Source organism: Protopterus annectens, chromosome 7.part1, assembly GCF_019279795.1.
Source record: "Protopterus annectens isolate FY-2018-M chromosome 7.part1, PAN1.0, whole genome shotgun sequence".
Taxonomy (NCBI): domain Eukaryota; kingdom Metazoa; phylum Chordata; order Ceratodontiformes; family Protopteridae; genus Protopterus; species Protopterus annectens.
Window position 1 is genome coordinate 378,146,348 of NC_056740.1, and position 23,789 is coordinate 378,170,136.

Below are 23,789 nucleotides of genomic sequence, written 5' to 3' on the forward strand. Positions count from 1 at the left end.
AATTCCTCTACCCTTTCTAGTCATAGAAAAGGCTACACATAGCTGGTCTGAACATCTAAACTCTTACATTCTATGCAGATAAAAAGGAAGTTGACGATGAATGTCTAAGGTGTGCAGGATATATTTTCCTTTATTGGAATACTTAGGCAAAAACACTGTACGATCAATGCATTGATTGAGATTCGCAGTTGAGGCCACTTTAAGCATGAAGGATGGATCTAGCTTCAGAGACACTCTGTCCTTATGAAAAACTAAGTAGGGCGGCTTGATAGTAAGAGCTTGCAGCTCCAAAACTCTCTTCATCAAAGTTACTGCCATTAAAAAGGCAGTCTTCCAAGAAAAAAATTTGATATCACAAGAAGCTGCCGGTTCGGAGGGTGGTTTTGTCAATGCCTGCAGGACCAAAGTTAAATACCACGGAGGAGGAAGATGCTTCACAGGAGACCATAATAGGAAAACACATTTTAAAAAGGCCTTACAGAGACGCGAAGAAAAGGCAGAATCACCACTAAGGTGAAAATTCGAAATTGCTGCCAATTGAACCTTGATCGTGGAAAAACTGGCCCCTTCCTTAAAAAGAGAGTTAAAAAAAAAGCATCTCGGGAATAGAGGCAGAGAAGGGGACCAGATTCTTATTCCTTGCCCAAATCAAAAACCTCTTCCATTTACTGGAATAAACCTTCCTAGTAGAAGACCTCTAGGAAGCAAGAATGATATCCTTTACGGGTGAAGCTAGCCTGATCTTGGCCAAAATCACTGGAAGTGGACATACTACACTGTCAAACGTAAGGTCTGAAGGTTCAGGAGCGGGAGAAGAGATGAATGAGACAAAAGATCCAGAACTGGACCGAGCACCCAGGGTGGATGCCTCAAGTGAGACGGTAGAAGAGGGAACCATACCTGCCGAGGCCAGAAGGGGGGCAATGAGGATCAATTGACAATTCAGGTGTCTGGCTTTCTGAAGTACTCTGGGAATTAGAGGCAAAGGACAGGAGACGCGGAGGCCAATCATGAGTAAGCGTATCCCTGGGGGATTCCCCCTTTGGGGGGATCAATGCAAAGAATTTGCTGCACTTGTGGTTGAGAGGAGATGCAAATAGATCACAGCTCAGATAACCCCACCGACGGAAGATCTATTGAGCCACCACTGGATTCAGGGACCACTCATGAGGGGACAAGATAGCCCTGCTCAATTTGTCTGCCAATGCTTTGGATACCCCAGGGATGTGCGTTGAAATGAGAAAGCGCCCCTTGGCCATCTCCCATTCCCAGACCCTCAGGGCCTCCTGACACAGCAGATAAGAACATGTGCCCCCTTGCTTGTTTATATACCAAACAACAGCAATGTTGTCCGACAGAACTGCAATCATTCCCTGATGGAGGCAATCTTGAAAGGCTTGCAACGGCAGGAGGACTGCCCTCATCTCCAGAACACTGAAGTGCAGTTTGGTCTCTGATAGTGGCCATGTCCCTTGGACTGTCTGTCCCTGGAAATGACCCCCCCCACCCTAGGAGGGAAGAGTCCGAGGTGACTGTCGCCATAGGAATCGGTGGAAAAATGACCTGCCTGCTAAAGGTCTGGTGAACGAATCCACCATAAAAGATGCATTTGACACACTGGGGTGAGACAAGTGGTGAAAGATAGGGGATGCAGCAACGCTGACCACAGAACTGCAAAGGTCCACTGCAAAACTCTCACATGGTACCAAGCCATCGGTACCAAATAAATGGCAGCCGCCATGGATCCTAGAGCTCTGAGAATGAAAGAAGCCAGAGGACAAGATTGCTCCAGCAGAACCTGAACTTGGGCTTGAATAAGAGACACCCCAGGGAAGAGGAAGGGCTGCGATCTGCATGGTGGTATCTAATAGAGTGCCTATGAACTCCAGACATTGTGTTGGAATCAAGAAGGATTTGGCCATGTTCACTGTAATGCTCAACTGATGAAACAGGAAGAGTATGGTGTGAATGTTGCCCAACAGTTGATGCCTTGTAGGGGCCATCAGCAGCCAATCGTCCAAATAAGGGAAAAACCTGGATTTCCTGTAGCCATGCCATGAGCTGCCACCACCGCCATGCATTTGATGAACACCCGTGGGGCTGAGGTGAGACCAAAGGGCAGGGCCCTGAACTGAAAATGATCAGTCCAGAAGGTTTCTTGCTTTCTCTTGGGAGCTGTCGGGCCATTTTTATATGGTAGCATGCATTCTGGAGTTCCGCTGAGCACATCCAGCCATTGTTATGCAAGAGGGGCACAATTGACTGCACAGTGACCATCTGAAACTTTGACTTCTGTACAAACAGGTTCATGCGACGGAGGTCCAAAACAGGACGCAGGTGCGCTGTTCTCTTTGGAACTAAAAAGAAGTGGGAATAAGTTCCGGATCCTCTCTGCCCTATGGGTACCTCTTGTATGGTACTTTTCTGAAGAAGGTTTGCAACCTCCTGTCAGGCCTACTCTTCTTGACTGGGTGGCACATCCAGAAGGGTTCTGATTTTCGGGGGAACTTCCGAAAAGGGAATGCAGTAGCCCCTGGCTATAGTTGCTAGCACCCAATGATCATTTGTAACACTTGCCTAGGCTAAAGGGTGCAAAGATAACCGACCCCCAACTGCCTCCAGGGAAAGAGAGTCAGGCAATGTCTCAAGGATGCTGCAAAGGCTTCTCAGAGAAGGGTTCCCTGGAACCTTGATTTTGCGGGCCTCCCCTGCTCTTCAGGTAACGTCTACCATTGAAACCTCTTCCCCATCCCCTGGAAGAGGAATCCTCCTGAACATCCTAGAAGGAAGACTGTGCCTTCCGAAACCCCAGTTTCTTACTCCCCTTCTGGGTCTTAGAAAAGGATCTCTGAGGGGCAGAAAACCTGATCCCAATGACCGACAAAGTCTTCCCTTCCTGTTCACTGCAAGTAAACATATCTGTCACAGTAAGACCAAAGAGAGTGGAACCATCTAAGGGGGCATTAACAAATGATGTCTTGAAGGCCTCAACAAACCTGCTCAGGCACAGCCAGGCATGATGCCTAATGGCGATGCCCGAGCCCGCTGCCCGTGGGGACCCCTCCGCCATGTTGGAGATTAGTCTCATGGATGAATTCACAACCGAATGAAGGGTTGACAGCTTTGGAGAAACTACCTTGAATTCCTCCTCAGACATGGACCCAGAAAGGGAAGTAGACAGCTCTTTTACCAAATCCCTCTGGAGATGGGTGAAATGTGCAAGATAATTTAATGCTCACAGGCTAAAGGCAGCCGAGGTGAACACCCGCTTTCCAAATCTGTCCAGAGCTCTCAATTCATGATTAGGAGGATGGACAAAAGAACTCTGCTCTGCCAATTCCTTTTTGGTGCAGTGGCCACCACAATAGATAGCATCAGCTGGGATTGCTTTGGACCAAAAGGTTTTATCTGCTCATGGACTGAGAAACTTGTCTTCTTTCTTTGGCACTGGTTCCATGGTATCTGGCTCCTTCCAAGCCCTACTGGCCATGAGATCAATAAGAGGATCAGCAGGGGGGGGGACACCCAAGAGGTAGATGGGCCGGTACTGAAAGCCTCCAGAAATATGGCTTCCTCCAAGGATGGGGATTGGGCAGACCAACCGCCTTTGCCTTGAGGTTCTTGAGTATGTCTCCAAAGCAGACATCCTCCGGCAGTGATCTCGGGGACCCATCCCCTTCATCAGCATCCATATCCTCGGTTAAGGACTCCGCAGGGGAGTCAAGATGTCTCCTCTTACATGTCCTATTCTTGGGAACTTCCTCTGCCGGAGGCTGCGGGGAAGACTCAGAAGAGGAGGAGACCCCTGAGGGGAGGCACCCTCCTGGAGGCTAAGTTGTATGGGCTGACCGGAAGCAGGATGACCCGGGCTGCTCAGATACTGAGGCTGGGTAGGATGACTGTGTGGGGGAGGCAACTCTGATCGCAGAGAAGGATCTTTTCTCAGCCCGGAAAGCAGAATGACTGGAGGAGGTCCCACCCCCCTCCCCTGCTGATAATACCCTAGCAAAAGAAAAGGTAGACCCCCCCCCCTGGCCCCACATGCCACGAGACAGCACCAGACCAGAGCTATCGAAGGCCAAGGCACCCAGGGGTAGAGAACGGTCTGAAAAACCCCGGCCCAAATCCAACCCCATGGACCCCAGGTCGACCGCCCTGACTGGAGGGATGGTCTGTCCTGGGGGTACAGGAACAGTACCAACCACCAATCCCACTAGGGAAGGACCCAATCAGAGCCCCAGAGCTCCCCTAGCCTCCGCTCTGCTCAACAGTCCCTGAGAATCCAAGCCACTGGTTGGATGAGGAGCAGTTAAATGGGAAGTGAGAGACTAGATTCCCCCGACCTGTGGGCTGGGGAAGCCAGAAGCCCCAACTCCATCTGAGCTTTCAGAAAGGCCCGCACCATCCTGTCCATATCCATAGAAAAGGCACTCCTGGAAGATCGTGAGGATATGGAGGACCTGCTGGGAGAGCCGTGCCTGGAACCTGAAGGTCTTCTCTTGTCTTCCCTAGAGTGAGACCTACTGGGAGAAGACAGGGCCTATGCTGAGGACAAAGGATCAAAGGGAAGATCCTCCACTACAATCGGCATTGGCATGACTCTCAGATCGAACATAATCGGAGCCAAAATCAACGAAGAATCCAAAATAATAACCCTCGAATCTCTCAGATCTGAAAGGGTTGGATCCATGGGCATGGCTCCCACCCTCGGAACTGAAGGTCTGGAGTCCAGAACCCTGGATATGTGAGAGGGAGCCAAAAGAGTTGGATCCATAGGCTTTGGATCCAAACCCTTGGATCCAGGAGTAGACTCCCAGGACATTCTGGGACCCAAAGATCTCGGATCCGAAACTGCCCTGGCTGGAGCCAGATCTGAAGACTTAGGATCTGACAGCCTGGAATGTTTGGACAGGGTATCCAGCACCAGAATCCTCTTTCTAGCCCCTAAGGAGCCCACCTTGGTTGGGAAACCAGTGACCAAGGGGCCTCCTTTGACCAAACCTTTAATAAGCGACTTGTTAAAATGGTTGACCAAAGCTCTAGGATTAAAGGCGGCACAAATACTGCACTCAACACAGAAAGGCTTGGGGGCCTCAGAAGCTTATAAACAGTCCTGGATACAGCAAATCTGTATCTGGACTAGACTAGTTACAGGAAAGGTGGGAAACAAACGCAAACGCAGGCTTTTAAACCAGAAAGTTATAAGAGATGGAAAAACTGCCAAACGGCCAATAAACTACAATTTCTGGGCCAGAAACCACTCTTGTGGTAGATAGGCTACCTAGTGCTTACCATTCCCACTGATTAGCTAGAAGGCTTCCCTCCAACACAGAATGGCTTTCCACCGTGGAAAAATGAGTTTACTACAATATTGCAAGTTTTGGCTTTCCCTTTTTACCATATTCAGTAGAGTTAAACTTTATTTATTTGTTTGTTTTGGAATTGCAGATATACACATAACATCTGTCGAGACAGCTGTATTAAGCAGGGTTTCACATCTGGGATTTGATTGCTACATTGCGACCTAACCCCCACCAAAACATATGCATCACAAGTGTTCAACAGCTCTCTGCCATAATCTGCAGCAAAGTGTTTTAAGATCAACTGAAGGAATCTTCATATAACTGACCAAGCAAAGTGAGATCTTAAAATATATAAAAAAAGACAAGACAAAGAATTTGTAAAACATCACTGCCCAGCCTTGAGTCTGGATTGTGACTTCAGTAACATGATTTATTGCCTTTTGAAAACTGAACTAAAAATGACAGCCATTAAACATGAACAGTTCCATTAATACCATTTAAGAATGAACATTTCTAAGGGGAAAAAAGCTGCAGAGAAACATTTCTTAGAAAGAATGGAGGCAGTGAATTAGCGAAGTTTTAAAAATGGGGGAAAAATCATCTAGAAGGGATGGTTATCAAACAGAGCAGCAAAAAAAAAAAAAAGATATAGATAACTGTTTAAAGAATACTTCATATACTGACTGTCCTGAGCACAGCTGGTAAAACAGTGGGAAAAGCAACCTGAATTCTGACTCCCATTAGCAGTGCAAAATATTCACTCTCCAAGAGGAGACAGTACATTTATAAAAAACAGTTTTGGAGTTGTTAACTGTGAGAGGCACAATTCTGACGTATTCAACATCAGTAGCTCTGGCCCCTGCAGACAAGAATATTTTTAACATTTTGTTTCTGCAGTTAAAACCTTACAAATTGTTTTTTCCGATAACTGGCCTGAAAAAAACAGTCATTTGAAGCAATATGCTTCAAATAGCTTTACCCTAACTTCAGAAAATGTGAATTAAATCAAAATAATGACTGCAAAGTGATCCCTTGTTCACATTTGTATTTTGTGACAAAGTTACTTAAACAAACCAAAGTTACTGGGTCATCTTTGAAAAGTACATTTTGCTTAGTGGGTATTGTTCTTACAAACAAACAAAAATAATAAAAAAAAAACTGGGTCTTGCCCTTATAAATAAAGTAATGTCTACAGTTTACACTTATGTAAAAGCAGCTAAATTGGCAAAATGCAAGATCGTTTAGGCTAATTTCAGAATGTAAGATGCATTTCACCAAAACCCTCTAAAGACAGTGGACAAACATGGCTCCCTATTGAAATGTTGAAACTCATAATAAAAAGTCCCAAAATGACAGAAAGAAAGAAAAAAAGACAGAAAAGACAGAATATCACTTTTCTCCTTTTAAGTTGTTTTTTGCAAGGGGCAAACCCACTTGTATCCTCTGATGTGGAGGGCAAGCCCTATACACTCTCTCAACCTTACCAACTCCAATATTGTCATACCTCAGAGAAAAGGGAGTATTCTGAGAAACAGCAGTCTTGGACTTAGTACATGCAAGTCCACATTTTCTATCATTCGGTCTTGATATTCCAGGATATGCACTATGTCTTAGAACTTCAAATGGTTACCCACAGACATACTTTGAGATGTGAGAACGTTATACCAAAAAAATATTTCATCTGATAACACGGATATCCAGAATATTACTCACCACATATTACACAGTAAAAGCCTCCCCACCTAGTGATAGCATATAACCAACCATATACAAAGTGTATCAAAAAGCCAGTATCATCTCAGCCCTTGCTGTTTATGATTTTTTTTCCACATTTATGACAATGTTCCTTCATGCCAGATATTTCTTTTTCTTGAACTTTTTTCCAACATGCTATGCACTAAATACATAAATAGATTAACAAGCACCAAGTACTAATAATAACAGCAAATCCCACAGTTCTGGGAGACAAAACTGTAACTTTGAAGAGGTAATAACTTTTTATCTTTTCATTAACATATCATATACTTCTATGAGGAAGAACCTATCTTAAGAATGCTAATAATAAACTAATATAAATCAGTTTAGCTTCACTGAACATTATTCTAATAATTTCTCATTTGCTCTAAAGTGAAGACAGTGCAGTGGTGCAGCGATAGCATTGTCACCTCACAGCAAAAGGTTCTCTGGTTCGATTCTTGGCTGGGGTGCCTTCTGTGTGGAGTCTGCATGTCCTCCCTGCGTTTGTGTGGGTTTCCTCCAGGTGCTCCGGTTTTCTCCCACAATACAAAGACATGCATATGGAGCCTTTCTCCCCGGGCCTCCACTGAAAATTGGCTTTGTTCCAAGTCGGACTTTCCTGGTTAACAAATGTTAAATAAATAAATAAAATACATGTTGCAGTATATAATATAACTTAGAAACTATTTTCACATATTATCAAATGCATATGACGTTTCTTTTACACCTAGGGTAAGCATGTCTCTAGAAAGTAAAAAAAAAGTGCTAGACTGTTAAAAGTCAGCAAATTGGAATGTAAAATCATACACAGAGAAATCTCATATGCAGTTATTTAGTTAATGCATTCATGGCCTGTAATACCATATATAATATAATTTTATTTACATTTAGTTGCGATTACAAAATTTGTAGAAAAAAATAGGCCTTACCTGTTATCAAATCTTTTATAAACTAAAGAATTACAGTGAATTTCAGGAAACAAAAAAAAATACCTGCATATCGGAGTTGGTGAAACTGCAAGACGACAGGTAATTTGTGTGCATTGCAACAGACTTTTTCTTAGCTGCCATGTTTTCATTTTTGTCAAATGTTAGTGGATACACAGAACATTTATTGTCCAGACCCCTAAGGAAGAACATATTATCATATCACATGGTATAAATGTTATTAATGCAACAGCAAAATGTTATAAACATTGTAAAAAGGTAGACATTCAGAATTTAACTAAATTAAGTACATTTTTATTTCCAGTTAAAGCACACAGAAGCCCCACCAGTGATCAGACATAACATCATTAAATAACGTTTAGAGTATATTCCATTCTAAGACTACAGTTGAGTTGTTCTTGGTGCAGTGAAATTAAATGTACTTGCCACGGACCAAAGCCAGTGGAATTTGTAAACCCCCACTGCTCACAGGAGTTATTTTGAAGATTTACTGAGAGCAAGCAAACAGAAGATTGGAAAGAAGGATACAACATGTCCAAAACCATTCAGGTGCTTCCAGCGACTTCACAGTCCTCAGGATGACAATGTCTTGTTTTTTTACACAGAGATATAAAAGAAGAAGTCTGCATAGTCCAAAAGGAGGGATGCATCAAATGTGCAAGACAGTACAAAGATTTACTACAAAAAATTGAGTAAGCAGTTGATAAGCAGGGAGAAGAAAGAACAGATTTTGACTCAATGCAAACTGTATTGACATAACTAAAACTAGAAAGAAAGAAAATAGAAGAGAAAAAATGTAAATAATGAAAATGAATTGGAGGAGACATGACGTACTGAGGTGGGTCAGGAGTTCTTGCAGTGACACGGAAATGTGGCTTAAGGACATGTGGAGTGGAAGCGGCTACAGCGGCTACAAAACAATTGGGATTCCCTTACGCTACATTACAATTGCTCGAAGTGTTCTAAAACATGTCTGTACTTACCTTTTGTACCATGGCATGTTGTGCCTACTGCATTATGATGTATGTTACCCTGTCAATCATTACAAGAATGTCTCAAGTACATGTTATCACACTCATAAAAATTGCATTTTCCCTACCATGTAAACTGTTGACCTTCATTACCCGTGACATCAAGGCAGATCTAACATGGAATCATGTCCATAGACCATAACAGATATACCTCTGCTTATGCAGTCAATAGATGCATTCCCAATGCAAACTCTAACATGGCATCACTGGTGAAGCTTTTTATTAAAAAATGGTCCAAATATATTGTGAGGGCATAAAATGTATTGTGGCTCATAACTGACCACATGCAATGATGCACATCAAAACTGTTTTGAAACATTTTAACAGCAGAAAAAGACACTAAGTCTATCTACTGCGCTATTTTAAGTGCATTTAGCATTTGGCCTTCCCGCTATCTCTAGATTCTTCTTACCCTTTTCCACGTGTCTTATGCCACCTTGAATACCTCTGTTGAGTCTCTCTATTATCCATTCCATTAGTTCCCTCCACGTCTTAACTGCAACCTCTGAGAAAAGGTACTTTTGGAAATCCAAATTAAATTAGTCCCAAGTAATCTGATGCTTGTGGCCATTCCTATCTCCTCTTCCCGTCCGGTTCAGAATGACGCCTGCGGACCTCTGTATCATGCTAAAAGATGAAGCAGTTCAGCCAAAGAAGATGGCATGGGAGCACAGAGCCTGTGCCAACTGCTTGTTGGAAGATAAATGGGAAATAACATTACCTGGGAAGATATATCGCAAGGAAAAAAGGGAGACTAGACCACACAACAAGGTTGGAACAGAAAGAGGCAGGACACAAATGGAGTAAGGAAAGAGTTTAGTCCTGCTACACATAGTAGCAAAAGACTGAAGGTGGGAAGGTAAAGGAGATGGGCAGGCCAGGCCAGGAGACAACAAATGTACCAGGTGAGGAAGAGAATGGACAGACTGATATCCACATGTCAGAGGAGACTAAGCAGGAAAACATGCCCAAGAAAGAAATGAAGGAAGCAGGAACGAGGCTGCTGGGTAATACTCGATGAAGAAGCAGGGTGTTCGAAGATGCAGGAGGTAAAGAAGCAACTCAGAGAGGATAAGCACAGGTGGGAAATGGCACAGCTTCAGAACTGGTGCACACAGGAGAATTACCTTAGGAGAAGTGGGGAGGTTAGCTAATACAGAAAACAATGCAATTCAAAATGTAATAGACAATGGTAGAAATTCCCAAGGACAAGTTACAAAGTGCAGACCAGGAACTGATGAAACTTTTCATGGTGGGAAGGAGATATACATGTCTTAGTATAAGTAGATATCAGTGGTATGCAAGTAGATCTAAGGAACAGGCACAGGGAATGGTATGTGAAGTGGGCAAGGGATGCAAAACATTTTTTGTACAATGGCCACTTCAAAGGTCCTACCACTGCCAAGTGCTACAGCAGAAAAGAAGAATATCTAAAACTGCAATATCTGACATAGAATGTGGACTGATGCGAAGACATTTGGACTAAAGGTTGGCTGTGGGTGGGGGCTGTGCAGGGTTTTGAAGACATCTGAAACAGAAAAAAAAAATCAACTTAATCACCTTGCCCTGCTGTTTTCTAAACCGTCCGGCATTAATTTTATGCAACCAACTGAGATAGTTCTTGAAGATATTAGAAACATTGCTCAATATGCTTTTCATTGGCCTGCTGTATGAAAGATCAAAGAGCCCTTCCTATTGGTTCAGGATGTTTCACGTGCTTGAGATAGCCTAAGACTGAAGGGGACTAGTTAATGGCAAGCGAGAGTGGGAAAGTCGTTTTTTTTTTTTAATTTTAGTTTTTCACAGGCACCCTGCCTTTGGACATGTAAGAAAATAAGTACTTATGAGTGCTTGTGAATGTGTGTGTGTGTGTGTGTGTGTGTGTGTGTGTGTGTGTGTGTGTGTGTGTGTGTGTTTGTGTGTGTGTATGTGTAGGCAGGCATAGCATATATGTGTGGGGGTCCCTGATTTCATTTCATATTTTAATCTACTTTCTTGCAAACGTTGTGGTATTCTGGCAAATCAGTAAGAATCACAGACACTAAACAATGACAGACATTTGAGCATCAGACTTAACAGCCTTCAGAAAAAGTGTGCTAACGCAAAGCCTATTATTCCATGAACTTTAAACGTATATGAAAGAAATAATTTATTTTGGTCCTGTGCAGATTTCTTCATAATATTTGAAATGTAGAGAATATCGGAAAAGTGTAATGAGTTACACATTATACTCTTGATAGTAGTGGGCTGATAGGATAAATTTCTGTGTAATAGAAATTTGTATATTTATTCACTAACTTGATAATGAATCATTTGAGGTGAACATTCACAGTCATACAAGTGGCTGTACCTAATGGTCACGTGTGTGTGTGTGTGTGTGTGTGTGTGTGTGTGTGTGTGTGTGTGTGTGTGTGTGTGTGTGTGTGTGTGTGTGTGTGTGTGTGTGTGTGTGTGTGTGTGTGTGTGTGTGTGTGTGTGTGTGTGTGTGTGTGTGTGTATGTGTGTTAGTGGGTGTGCATGTGTGTGTGTGTCTGTGGGTGCATGTGTGTGTGTGTGTGTGTGTGTGTGTGTGTGTGTGTGTGTGCGTGTGTGCGTGTGTGCGTGTGTGCGCGTGTGCGTGTGTGTGTGTGTGTGTGTGTGTGCGTGTGTGTACGCGTGTGTGTGTGGGTGTGTGTGTGGGTGTGTGGGTGCATGCGTGTGTGCCCACACGTGTGTCGTCTACTGTATTTATATATTTTATATGCATGAAGGTATGTGTGTAGGAGGCATGTATGCTCTCAATTAACTCTAATTTCGAAAAATGTCTCTGATTTTTTTTTTGTCATGTTTAGTTCTATATCTTATTAAGTTAATAGTTTGCTGGCAAATCAATGAGGATTGCAATAACTAAATAATGATGATAGATTTTGAATTTTTTTGAGTTTTCAAAAAGCATGCTAATGCAAAGCCTGTTATTCTGGCAAATCTCTGAAATATAAATGCAATATATATCACTGATTTTATTATTTTGTCCATCACTACTTCTAGCTTTCTGCTTGATTAGTGAGAAAAAATGTTGAGACATTTTAGTGTGTGTATGTGGGGGGGGGGGGGGTACAGCAGTGAGATGAGAAGATAAATTCCTGCATGCCAGTTATTTGTGTATTTAGTCATTTGATGTTGGCAAAACATTGAAGTGTGCAGTCAGTTATACAAGTGGATGTAATTGTTGATCACATCTGTGTGCATGCATAAATACACACACATACATACATATATATATATATATATATATATATATATATATATATATATATATATATATATATCAAAATGTTTTAGAAAAGAAGATTTGAACTTTAATTTGAAAAATGTGATCTCTACTAAGGCAACTCAAGAACTGATTCCATAGAAGTTCTGAAAATTGAACTGGAGGAACCTCATACAATTCACCCTTGTCTTGTTAAAACAAAAGCACTAGCAGGAAACACTGTCTGGTGACCAAATCCAGAGCTAGGGGAAAAATTAAAAAATGCATAAAGCAAGTCTGCCACATCATAAGGAACAGAAACTGCAGAGGAAAATTTCATTACACCCTTGGAAATTTCCAGATAGGTGGCATAAAAGGCTTCCCTAAACATGCTTGAGGTGAAATTGCTTGAGCATCAGTAGCCTGCAAGAAAAAAAAAAAAAAGACAAGCTGAATGCTTTTTCCCATACGAAATAATTGCTGGTGTGTTTTCTAATTGTGCACTGGCAATGATTCGCTTCTCAAGGGAGACATCTTCCTTCTTCAAGTTGGTGTGACTGTGGAAACTGTACATATGTTTGGGGGGGCCTGGTCCCTTACAAAAAAAAAAAAAAACAAGAAAAAAAGTTTTCACCCTTTTGAATTCTGGAAATGTTTGTTGTTGTTCTTTTATAAAATCAACTTTAAGGAAAATGGCATTTTACAGAGAACTGATAAAAATATTACAAATTAATTTTGCGAGATTTAAGACGTTGCCTGTTTTTTACTTATTTATACTATTTACTGCTCTTTTTATTGCCTGCCACCTCCTTTACTACTGTATTTACATACTGTGTACTAAACTACACTGTCGTATTGTAATTGTCTGCCGTACTATGTCTGTTAAATAGTATTTTATTGCTGTTTTCAGCTCATTTTGCTATTTTCACTGTTTGTTAAGTATTTGCTGATACCTTTTACTGTGGCAAAGCAATCTGTTCTGCTTGTTCTCGTTTTCCCACCAAGCAGTATTAAAATAACTGAATTGTTAGCTGTGTAAAACATTCTTTAGAGCCTCCTTGCTGGTTTTCTGTGGCTTTAAATGCTTTTTAGTGTCTCACTGCTATTTTTCTGCTGGGTTAAACATTATCTAATGTTTCCCACCAAAAACTAGGGTAGCTAGTGGCTGTAGCATAGTCCAGATATAGGTTTGCTGCATCTGGGTCTGTTTGTAGTGCTGTTTGTTTTGAGCATGTTTTGCAGGCCATCTTTGATTGGAAGGAACCCTTCTGCACTCTAATGAGAGGAGTGTACTGACCGGAACCTGTCTGGTGAAGGGTGGTTGCTCAAGGTCTTGGAGTAAGCATTCTTGTTTGTCCTTTTGAACCTTTTTAAGTTTTTTTTCAAGTTTTTAGCTTCTGGTATTTAAGCCCTGTATCTGATCAGGTTTCTGCTTGTTTGTGCATTGTGCAGCATCGCGCACTGCCGTGCAGCTATGCTCCATAGCTAGACAGATAAATTCAGCAATTTTTTCCCTTAAATACAGCTGTAGCACATTAGTGTAGTCCTCATCCTTAGGACCTTCCTAATCAAGGAAATGATGCTAGTAAGTTGTAACCTATTAAACCACCTGCAAAAAAACACGCAGCAGAAATATCCATCCACTGAGCTCCTCCTTGATCAATCCTGAAAAGACCCCCTTTATGATAACAGTCTTCAGCCTAGCATTATGGACAGCTGGACCACCCTTATTTCTCCTGCCAACCTGGTTGACTTGGGTCTCATGAGGAAGTGCAGTAAGTACCTCCTGTACACAGACAACCACTACTAATAACTCACTCTAGTACAGAGTGCAAGAGATGTATCTACACCAAGAATCTTGAATCCATGCTCTCTTACACTATAAATGTATGCTGATGAGGTTGTCAACCCACCCAACACTACTCATACACATAGTACGCATCAAACACAAAAATTAACATACATGGAGGTTGTCTCAAAAACTTACTGAAACACCAAAGACCTCCAAAACACAAGACTGCTACAACTAGCACAGTTCCCACAGCAACCATGACACATAGTAACACCAGTGTCTCACCTACCAAGCCTGTAAGGCGTAACACTAAAAAAACAAATGTTCTTGTCATTGGAAACTCAACAGTGAGATACACAGATCTCCCACTCACCAGGTTGGACAAGAAGAAAGTCACGGTCAGCTGCCTGTCCAGTGCCAGGATTCATCAGATCATACTCACAACTCATGTCTCTCAGCAGCAAGTACCTTTATGACTCTGTTGTGTGATGTTAGAGTGAATGACCCAAGACATACCTCACTAGACTATATGAAGAGACATGATTGAGCTTTCTGAGTATTTGTCCCAGACAGGTATGTCCCTAGCTTTGAGCAACACACTACCCTCACCTAGAATGATGCCACAATATAAACAAAAAAATGACTGATTTCAATAATTGGCTTAGTTTTGATGCCATTCAATGGGGATCCAGTTCCTGTCAGTCTGGGAAGCTATGGTCGACAAACCTCGATGCTTTGCCAGAGACAGTTTACACCTGAGACCTGTAGGCTTTTGACTGCTGTCAAAGGCTCTTGCTTTGCCCATAGTGCCTTTTTTAGGCAAGGTCTCAAAAACAAACTTACCAATGTGAAATTTGCCAAGCATAACAAAATAAGGGTCAGGCTGCTAAAATGCTAGGAGCTGAAACCAAAAGCTGCACACTCTGGAAGCACATCTATCATTGGTAGATGTAGACATCTCTGCGGTCACTGAAACCTGGTTCAAGGCCTCAGACAGTACCCCGGCCTTGCAAGGCTGCAATGCATTCCACACTTTCAGACCACAAAACAAACGTGAGAAACCAAAGGAGATGGTGTTTTTATCTATTTTAACAATAAATTCACCTCCCATCTAGTTAGACTGAACAACTAGCCTAACTAGTCATGCAAGTTCAGGTTATGGTGGGTAAGACCCCCATTCAAGTCATAGCCAGTTACAGATCCCTCTCCATGGGTCATTTCACACATGAAGTCTACTTGACCAAACTGGAGACAATCCAAATATTACCGAACACTTGGGTTATGGGGGATTTCATTTATCCTACCATCAACTGGAAAACCTACACTAGCCCTAACTCACTCGCACAAAAGTTCCTTGACTTTGTTAACTCAAATGCCCTAGAACAAATTGTTCATACCCCAACAAGAGGAACAAACATACTAGATCTGGTCGTCACTAACATGTCAATGAGATGCACTGCCACAACTGTTGGCCATCATTAGTTAAATCTGACCACAAATCAGTCACCTTCAAGCTGGCACTATCACCAGAACTCACAAAGGGCGAATCAGACTAAACAACTTCACTAAGGAAAACTATACCCTTCTATGTTAAGGTATAAATGCATTCCAAGCCCCACACACAGCTGGAAGTGATAGCTACACCGAAGCTTATACTAAAGCCCTGTACAATCACATGCATATGTGTATAGACTCGGTTGTACCAGAAAGAATCAAAAATGTTTCTAGTGTAGTAAGGAAGGCTTTATATGTAGTAAACTTGATTAGTAAAGCTATCATCTTGAGAGCAAGAGGTTATAACCCCTCTATACTCTGCACTAATCTGGCAAATAATTGAGTATAATGCCCCATTCAGCATGTACCGTTCAAAGCACCTGCAGCAATTGGAGAGACCTCAGAGGTTTATAACAAAGAAGATCAAGGGACTCCATCATGTGCTTTACACAGACCAACTAAAGTCCCCATCACTATACTCTGTATCATACAGACTTCTTAGGGGAGACTTATGCCTGGCTTACAGAGCAGTCTGACACCCAAACCAATGAACTTGTTGCATATCCGTAAATCAAACAGGACTAGAGCTACCCATTCCAGGGACATAAATATGTCCTGCAACTTAAATAGGACATGCTGGAGGGATAGATTTGTCCCCCAGTGACTGCCATATCTTTGGAATAGGTTACCAATTCATGTGAAACAGAGCACTTCTATGACACTGTTCAACAGGAACCTAAACAAGTGGATGGGGCACCATAAATTTTTACCAAGGGTAGCATCCACAACTGTCCTGGACATGGGCAGCCATTACTAAATGCAATCTTGGGTATTGACTATAATTTCTATGATATTACTTTGGGGTGAAATGGGTAGACTTGACATGACCTCCACGTCGATTGACTAGTAATCGCCTATGATTCTATGACAGAGGCAGCTGATTTTCCAAATTTATTTTGTATGCCTGAAATTGTATTTCAAACTATCACACATAATTTGAGTAGACTTTCTTCTAGTTATGGCTTATGTCAGCATACAATAACTAACTATAAAACCCAGTATACTTCAGAAGTGTTTCACTGTTTTGTTGAACAAAACAAAATAGCTCATTCCGCTAGTGGAACAGAACTCCTAACAATAAATGGGACAGTTGAAAGATTCCTAAAACTTTCAAAGAAGTTGTGGAAAAAAAGTTGAGATAGCTCTTCGGAAAATGAAGAAATAAAGAACGGCTCTGAAGAGTACTAGAGGAGGCAGTCTGTGGATGAAAGTGTATCATCACATTGATAATGGTAATTGACCTGTTGTAATAAAACTCTACGCCATTCTGGTTATGCCCCCCAATTTACCTATTCTACCAAACTGATACTGTACAGACATTAAAAAGTCAATTGGGTCTTGGTGATACCACATCTGAGAGGGACTCAAAAAATACAGTGCTACCAAATATTCCAATAAAACAAACATGCAAGAAGCAAATCTTTCACTGAAACAGAGTCCCGTACATCTCCAGGAAACCAACAGGAGAAATCAAAAGTGGATTCCTAAAATCATCATGGACAAAACAGGCCAAGTTTTCAACTAAGGTCAAGAAACTCATTTAGTAATTCCATGCAGAAGACATCCTGAATAGTTAAGACTTAGAAATAAATAAGGACACTAACTCTCCTCAACAAGAGCATCCTGATGCCAGAATATGGGACAGGTGCTGTGCTGATATGCCAACCATGAAGCATAAGTCAATTTCTAGTCTTCCCTAACTATACCAATGAGAAAATTGTACTGAACATGTCAATGAGTCACAAACTGGTGCTAGAACTGAGAAAACTCCAGTTGGCTACAATACCACCTCAGTGTCTGATGTACTGAATAATGAAGTTAATGGCTGTTCTGAATCTACATGGGATGGACCCTGAAACTGGTCAATACTGACCAGCACACTACCAAATAAATAAACACACAAAAAGTACTGATTGCGCATAAGAATCTCATACACCAGCCCATCTATGTACTGTGTGACACCAGTGAAATGCTATTCAACGCAGTAAATTAATGGTTGTAAGTTAAAGGGGGGAGGCTAATGTAGTGTACTGAACAGTCACAGAGCTCAGTCAAAGCAAGGTGCTCTGTCTGTGTTGGTATTTTTAGTATCCAAGTATGTTTTAAGTATACAATCTATAACCCTGATCTTTGTAAATGGAAAGAGTCAAAGAAAATCTAACCCACAAAAAATAGAAAGTGCCAAATGGGTAACCATCTGAAATGTTGGAGCATACTACAGTGATCCTTATAATACAGAGACTTAATGGCAGAACAAATGTCCATTTCTCAAAATATTCCCTATTCTCAGAGTTACGACAATCACAGTTTTGGATTTGGTATCAGAGGGTGTAGGCAGCTTGCCCCCAGCATTTGGAGGGGTGTATGGGTCTTAAAAAAACAAGTTTAAAAGAGAAAAATAAAGTTTGATATTTATTCTTCTCCTGCATTTTCTTTTTTTTTTTTTTTTTGGTGTGTTGGCACTCAGCCTTACAAGTGCCAGCATTTCAATAGGGATCCAGCAAAATTACATGAAATAAGAAACCTTCTACAAGGTTGAGTGCATCAGGCATTACAAATGTTACTTGGTGCAAAATGTGACGTTAAGCTTTCTTAACCGAACCCGGTAGCTGTTAAACTGTACCATATGCAATTAGAAAGGTAACTACTTTAAGTTAGAAATGAGTAAGTACACAATTATACAATGACCCCCTATTAATATTCCAAAATGTGCACACTGATTGGCCAACGTGCCCATTGTAAATCCCACAATATACCAATGGAAAAAGGTCCGGTCACCCAAACTTTTTTCCGTTGGTATAAAGTGTCCAAAAATTATTTTTTTTAATAAATAAAAAAAAAAAATAGAGCAATGGAGACTTTCTTTTCTCTGTTGCTTCCATTTCAGAGCATTGATGTACTGGGTATGCGTGGGAACGCAAGTCCCCTACGCACGTACAGTACATCAACACAAGGAAGCAGTATACCACCACCAGCGGAAGAACAGTAATTCGCTGTTATACAAAGACATTATTTAAGAAAAGTAGGTACTTTTTTCTTAAATAATGTCATTGTTTAATAGCAATAACCGACTCTGTGGTTGTGGTATATTGAAGATTTACTCACGGTTGGCTTTATTTAATCACTCAGGCTTCACCCTCGTGATTAAACTACCCCAACCGTCGGTAAATCTTCAATATTCCACACCACCTTGTTGGTTATTGCTTAATTATCTAATTCTTGATGCTACTACTAAAATGATATACATTTTCTTATTCTGTCTGACAACTATATGTACTATGAAGCTTTTCTCCTTGGGACTCTACCAGAAAGGGTCTCTAGCCCTAGCTGGGCTACCTTGGGTAATAAGCAATCAAGAAAACAAACAAACACATTCCTGATATAAACTTTTGGCATCTCAAATAAAAAAAGTAAAAGAAATCCTTTTTATAGCATGCTACATTCTAAAAATGTAGTATTAAAATGCATTCAGTGAATTCAAACAGTTACTTTACCCATTAAAGTTGCATTTCCCCTTAAAGTGTTCTTGATCAAAACTAGGGTCACCATCAATAAAGTATATCAAAAGCTATTACTGTCTCTGAAATAAAATGTGTATTATATAACACAAGTATATTTTAAATTCACACATTAATTGCTTTCATATTAAATATTTTCAAGCCAAATCCATTGCTATGTCATCTGCCCACAATTTGCTGCATTATAAAATAAGCTTATCAGCTTATGTACATTTAGATGAAATCAGGACATCTTTAAGACACACTTCAGTCATATGCAGAACAACTCAGCTCACAATGCTATTAGCTTTAAGACCTCTTACACATTCCTGCAGTCTAGCTATACTGGGTCATTCAGTGTAAACTAAAAATCACCTTGTTTGTACACAGTCACATTTATAAAATAAGTACACCCTACAGAATTACATAGAACAATTGCTTATGATCAAAAATGTGATATTTAGACTAAACTGATTATGACTAACTTCAATAATACAGACAGGACAGCTCCTACAATGGAGATTTCAAAAGCGTTTTAATTGTCAGGCTTATCTAACAGACTGCTTGTAATCATATCAGTGTTTAAAGTGTTTCAGTAATTTGCTAGCACCCTTCTGACAAAGAGAGGTGTAACCCAACAGGTGTGTTGTCTTACAGTGTACATACTTACTCAAACACATTAAGCCACAGGTTGGCTCTCAGCAGAATGTTTAAAAAACAGACACAGTTTTCTTAACTAGTTGGGACGCATTCCAATCTGCACAGTACTGTAACATTCATAAACAACACTCTATGCAACCTGTTACCAGGCACGTACATAAATGTGGGTCATTCTTTGCTTTCTGAGGCATCATGCCTCTCAAATTCTAAACACAAGAAATCTGGACAAAGTCAAAACAAAGGGGTGGGGGGGAACAAAGATACAAAATCAGAGATACATTTTAAATATCGCACTTTTAAACTTGAAAGTTGCTAGAATAACAGATTTTACATTGGCATGTATTCATTTGAAGGAAATGAAGTCTGAAACCTACATGTCACTCATTAACTAGTGGCATCAATCGTCATTAACTAGTGGCGTCAATCTTCAATAATTTGCCAGGAAAAAAACACACAAAATTTATGAGGAACTGACCAAAAATATGAGAAAAACATCTGGATAATCGGCAAAAATCTGGACAGTTTAGAGGTGTGTATAGCAAGCATATAGTTTAGCTCATTATTTGTTTCATGCTATTCCTTCTATTTTTAGAAAACATCTTAGTCAATTTAAAACCTGAGTTTATGAAACTGCAGAGTTATTTGATGTGAAAACTAATTCTTTGGCAGTGCATCCCAGCAGCTCAGGGTAGTCATAAGGTTAAATTCCTTGCACTTCATTCTGTTTCTAATACTGTTAGGTGTGGCGATGGTGACAATATACTTTGAGCTGAGACAAGGTAGCAAATTACTGTTTTCTTGGTCTTAGCACTTTTTGGCATTCCTTTTTTTCTTAATAAATAATCTTTTAATTGTCTAGTTGTTTAACTGCATTATTGATGGTGTGACACCCCTTCTCTGGACCACTGATCAAGGAGCCTCAATTCTCACCACTGACACTGGCGGGGAATGTTCACTGTGAGAAAAATAGACACATACAGTATTTTCAGATGCAGCTCTCTGCATCAAGTACAATTATTTTCAGATGCAGCTCTCTGCACCAAGTACAATTTTCCTTAAGAGCACACAAGGAATGCACATTCCAGTTCTGGGTCTAGGCTTTCTCTTCAGGCCCCAAATAAGACTCCCCACTGACCATTAAAACCAAGTCCTTCACCACCCTCTGTGTAAAATCAGTAAAATCAGTGCTCTGTGTCCCTGTTCAAAGTAGCTCACACACACACACACACACACACACACACACACACACACACACACACACACACACACACACACACACACACACACACACACACACCTGGGAAAAGCTGGCACAGCTTACCGGCTCTACCACCTCCACCTATACTATAAGGTATATTGGCTGCCACCAGAACACCCAAAGCCAGCTACTTTAAGGCTCTTAAAATTAATACTGATACAAATGGTAGTGTTTAACCACGCAGCAAGGCCTTCAGGAATGTGGAGTCGCAGTGCCACTAAATAAATGCAAGTACTCTCCTTGGTTAAATATTTTCTAAAAGTCCAGCCACAATGAAAGGTTTAGATATATTTAATAATAAATAATAAAAAACATGAAAATACTGAATATCTATTTACAATAAACACCAGAGTTTCAATCACAGGAAATAATAAAAAAAAACAACACAAATGGAAAGGCTCGGATACAAAAAAAAATTTACTCACTAAATTTTTCTGACTGACGAATTACTGTACCCTAGTTACTTACTAAAGCAAGGCAAGATGACAGTGGATGAGTGTCTTGCCATGTCCCAAAACAGAGTGCACTCCTCACATCTGTCACTAGTATTCCAATACAATTTCAGTGCTGGATACAGAATGACATCACATCTGGTCACCTGACTCTGTGGTCCCCACACTACCCTCTCACTAGAAAGGGAGGCAGGATCCTGCACTGATGTGTCACAATACACACAGAACTTTAGCTAAGGTTTATTACAGTATCTGGAAACTCTAAAACAATTCTAACACTTCCACCTTTCCTGCAAAATCTAACAAGCCATTCTCTGGCACCCAAGGGTAGCAAATAGTTCACCACTAGGGACAACAGAGCAGGATCCCATCCCAGGTTTTTCACAGATATTGCATATCTGGCTTCATTCAGACCTGTGAGATAAAATTTTATGGTCTAAACCAATTCATTTAATTTCAGGTTATTTTTCTTAATTTCAGCTAGGCTGAGCCCCTTATCTTCCAGTATCCTCTGTTAAAATATATACATTTTATCAGTTACAACAATACAGTTTGACATACATGTATATTTATTTTCTGTCCAGCAGGACCCACTGTTCATACATTTTTAACACAATCAACTTTACAAATACATTTTTAACACAAGCATCTGTACAAATTAGTTTGATATTCAAATGACATAATTCTTTACAAAGTCCCAGCTAGCTATGCTGGCATATGTTACACATGCACTGCCCTACTCCTCCTGGCACAGCTGGCACTACCTCACATCATCACATCTCTCCCCCCTTTGAAGACTCAAGTTAGTTTTTCAAGTGACCCTGGAGGAAAGTTGCTTGAGAGAAAAAAGCCCATCTGGAAATACATTAACCCATACCCTGTCTTGACAGCCCATCTACATTGGTATTGCTGACCCCACTACAGTTCTGCACTGTCATGTCCTATGCCTGCAACCCTAGGCTCCACATTAGTAACTTGACAGTATGCTGGCTGGCTAAATGTAGCCATGTTAAGGGATTGTGGTCTGTAACCACTGTGAATGCCCTACCCTACAGATAGGACTGAAGTTTTGCAGTACCCATACTATGGACATACATTCTTTTTCTACAGCTGCATAGCATTCCTTCCTGAGTTAGAGTCTTTGGCTGAGATATACAACAGGGTGCTCTTCTCCCTCTAAGGAAACATAGCTGAGTACAGCCCCCACCCTATGGTTTGAAACATCCACCTACACAACAAATTATTTGCTGTAATCTGGACTGGCTAGCACAGGAGGTCCTCCCCTTTAAGTTTCTGAAATGCCAGCTCACAGGCTGGGGTCCATGCAATGTTATCTGTCCTGTTTTTTCTCATTAGGTCAGTTAGGGGTGCAGCTATTGTCCTATAATTGGGAACGAACTTTTTATAGAACCCTGCTGTCCCCAAGAATGCCCTCACCTGCTTTTTAGTAACAGGGGCTGGCCATGCCTGAATAGCTTCCACGTTGGCAGGTTCTGGCCTGATCTTTACCCCTCCCCACTCTAGGCCCCAGGTAGGAGACCTCTGCCATACCCACCTGACACTTACTGGGCTTAATGGTCAACCCTGCCCTTTGCAGTCTACCCAGGATCTTCCTGACATGCTAAAGGTGCTCTTGCCAGGAATGGGTATAGATGGCAATATTGTCCAGGTAAGCAAAGGCATACTCTCCTGCCCCTGTTAGGATATGATCTACCAGCCTCTGAAAGGTCACTGGGGTCTTTCTTATCCTAAAGGGCATCTCCGTGAACTCATATAATCCAAAAGGAGTCACAAAGGCTGACCTCTCTCTCTGGTGGTGGGAGTCAAGGGTGTCTACCAGTAGCCCTTGGTCAGATCAATAGTGGTCAGATATTTAGCCCCATCCAGCTGCTCTAAGACTTCATCTGTCCTAGGCATGGGGTAAGCATCTGGCTCTGTGTGACTGTTTAGTTTTTACCTGGTGCTTCCATCCTTTTTTGGTATCAGCCCAGGGACTGCTGGACTCCTGAATTACTCCCATTTCCAACATTTCCTGTATCTCCTCCCTCAAAGTCTGTCTGACTCATTCAGGCACCCTGAAGGGGACTGCTTGATAGATCTTTGGGGTCCTGTACCCACGTGTTGCTGCACCATGTGGGTACAACTAGGTTTCCCAGTGAATGTGTCCTAAAACTCTTGTAACACTGCTTGGATTTCTCGAACCTGGGTAGGCCTCAGGATACCCATGTCAATCAGGCTGGCAGGAGCCTCTGAGGAGAACTGAACATCCATAATACTATGTGTAAATCTACTTAATTTAATGAGGAAGGATGTGGTTTAATTGGGGGCT

General features: G+C 41.3%; 1 protein-coding gene across 1 annotated transcript in view; it reads right to left on the reverse strand.

Moving 5' to 3' along the window:
• Window positions 1-23,789, reverse strand: part of GNB5 (G protein subunit beta 5) — a 1,344,368-nt gene that overhangs the window by 1,008,390 nt on the left and 312,189 nt on the right. The window contains exon 5 of the mRNA XM_044078823.1: window positions 8,033-8,165. Coding sequence (XP_043934758.1) covers window positions 8,033-8,165 — 133 coding nt within the window. The remainder of the gene's footprint in view (window positions 1-8,032; window positions 8,166-23,789) is intronic.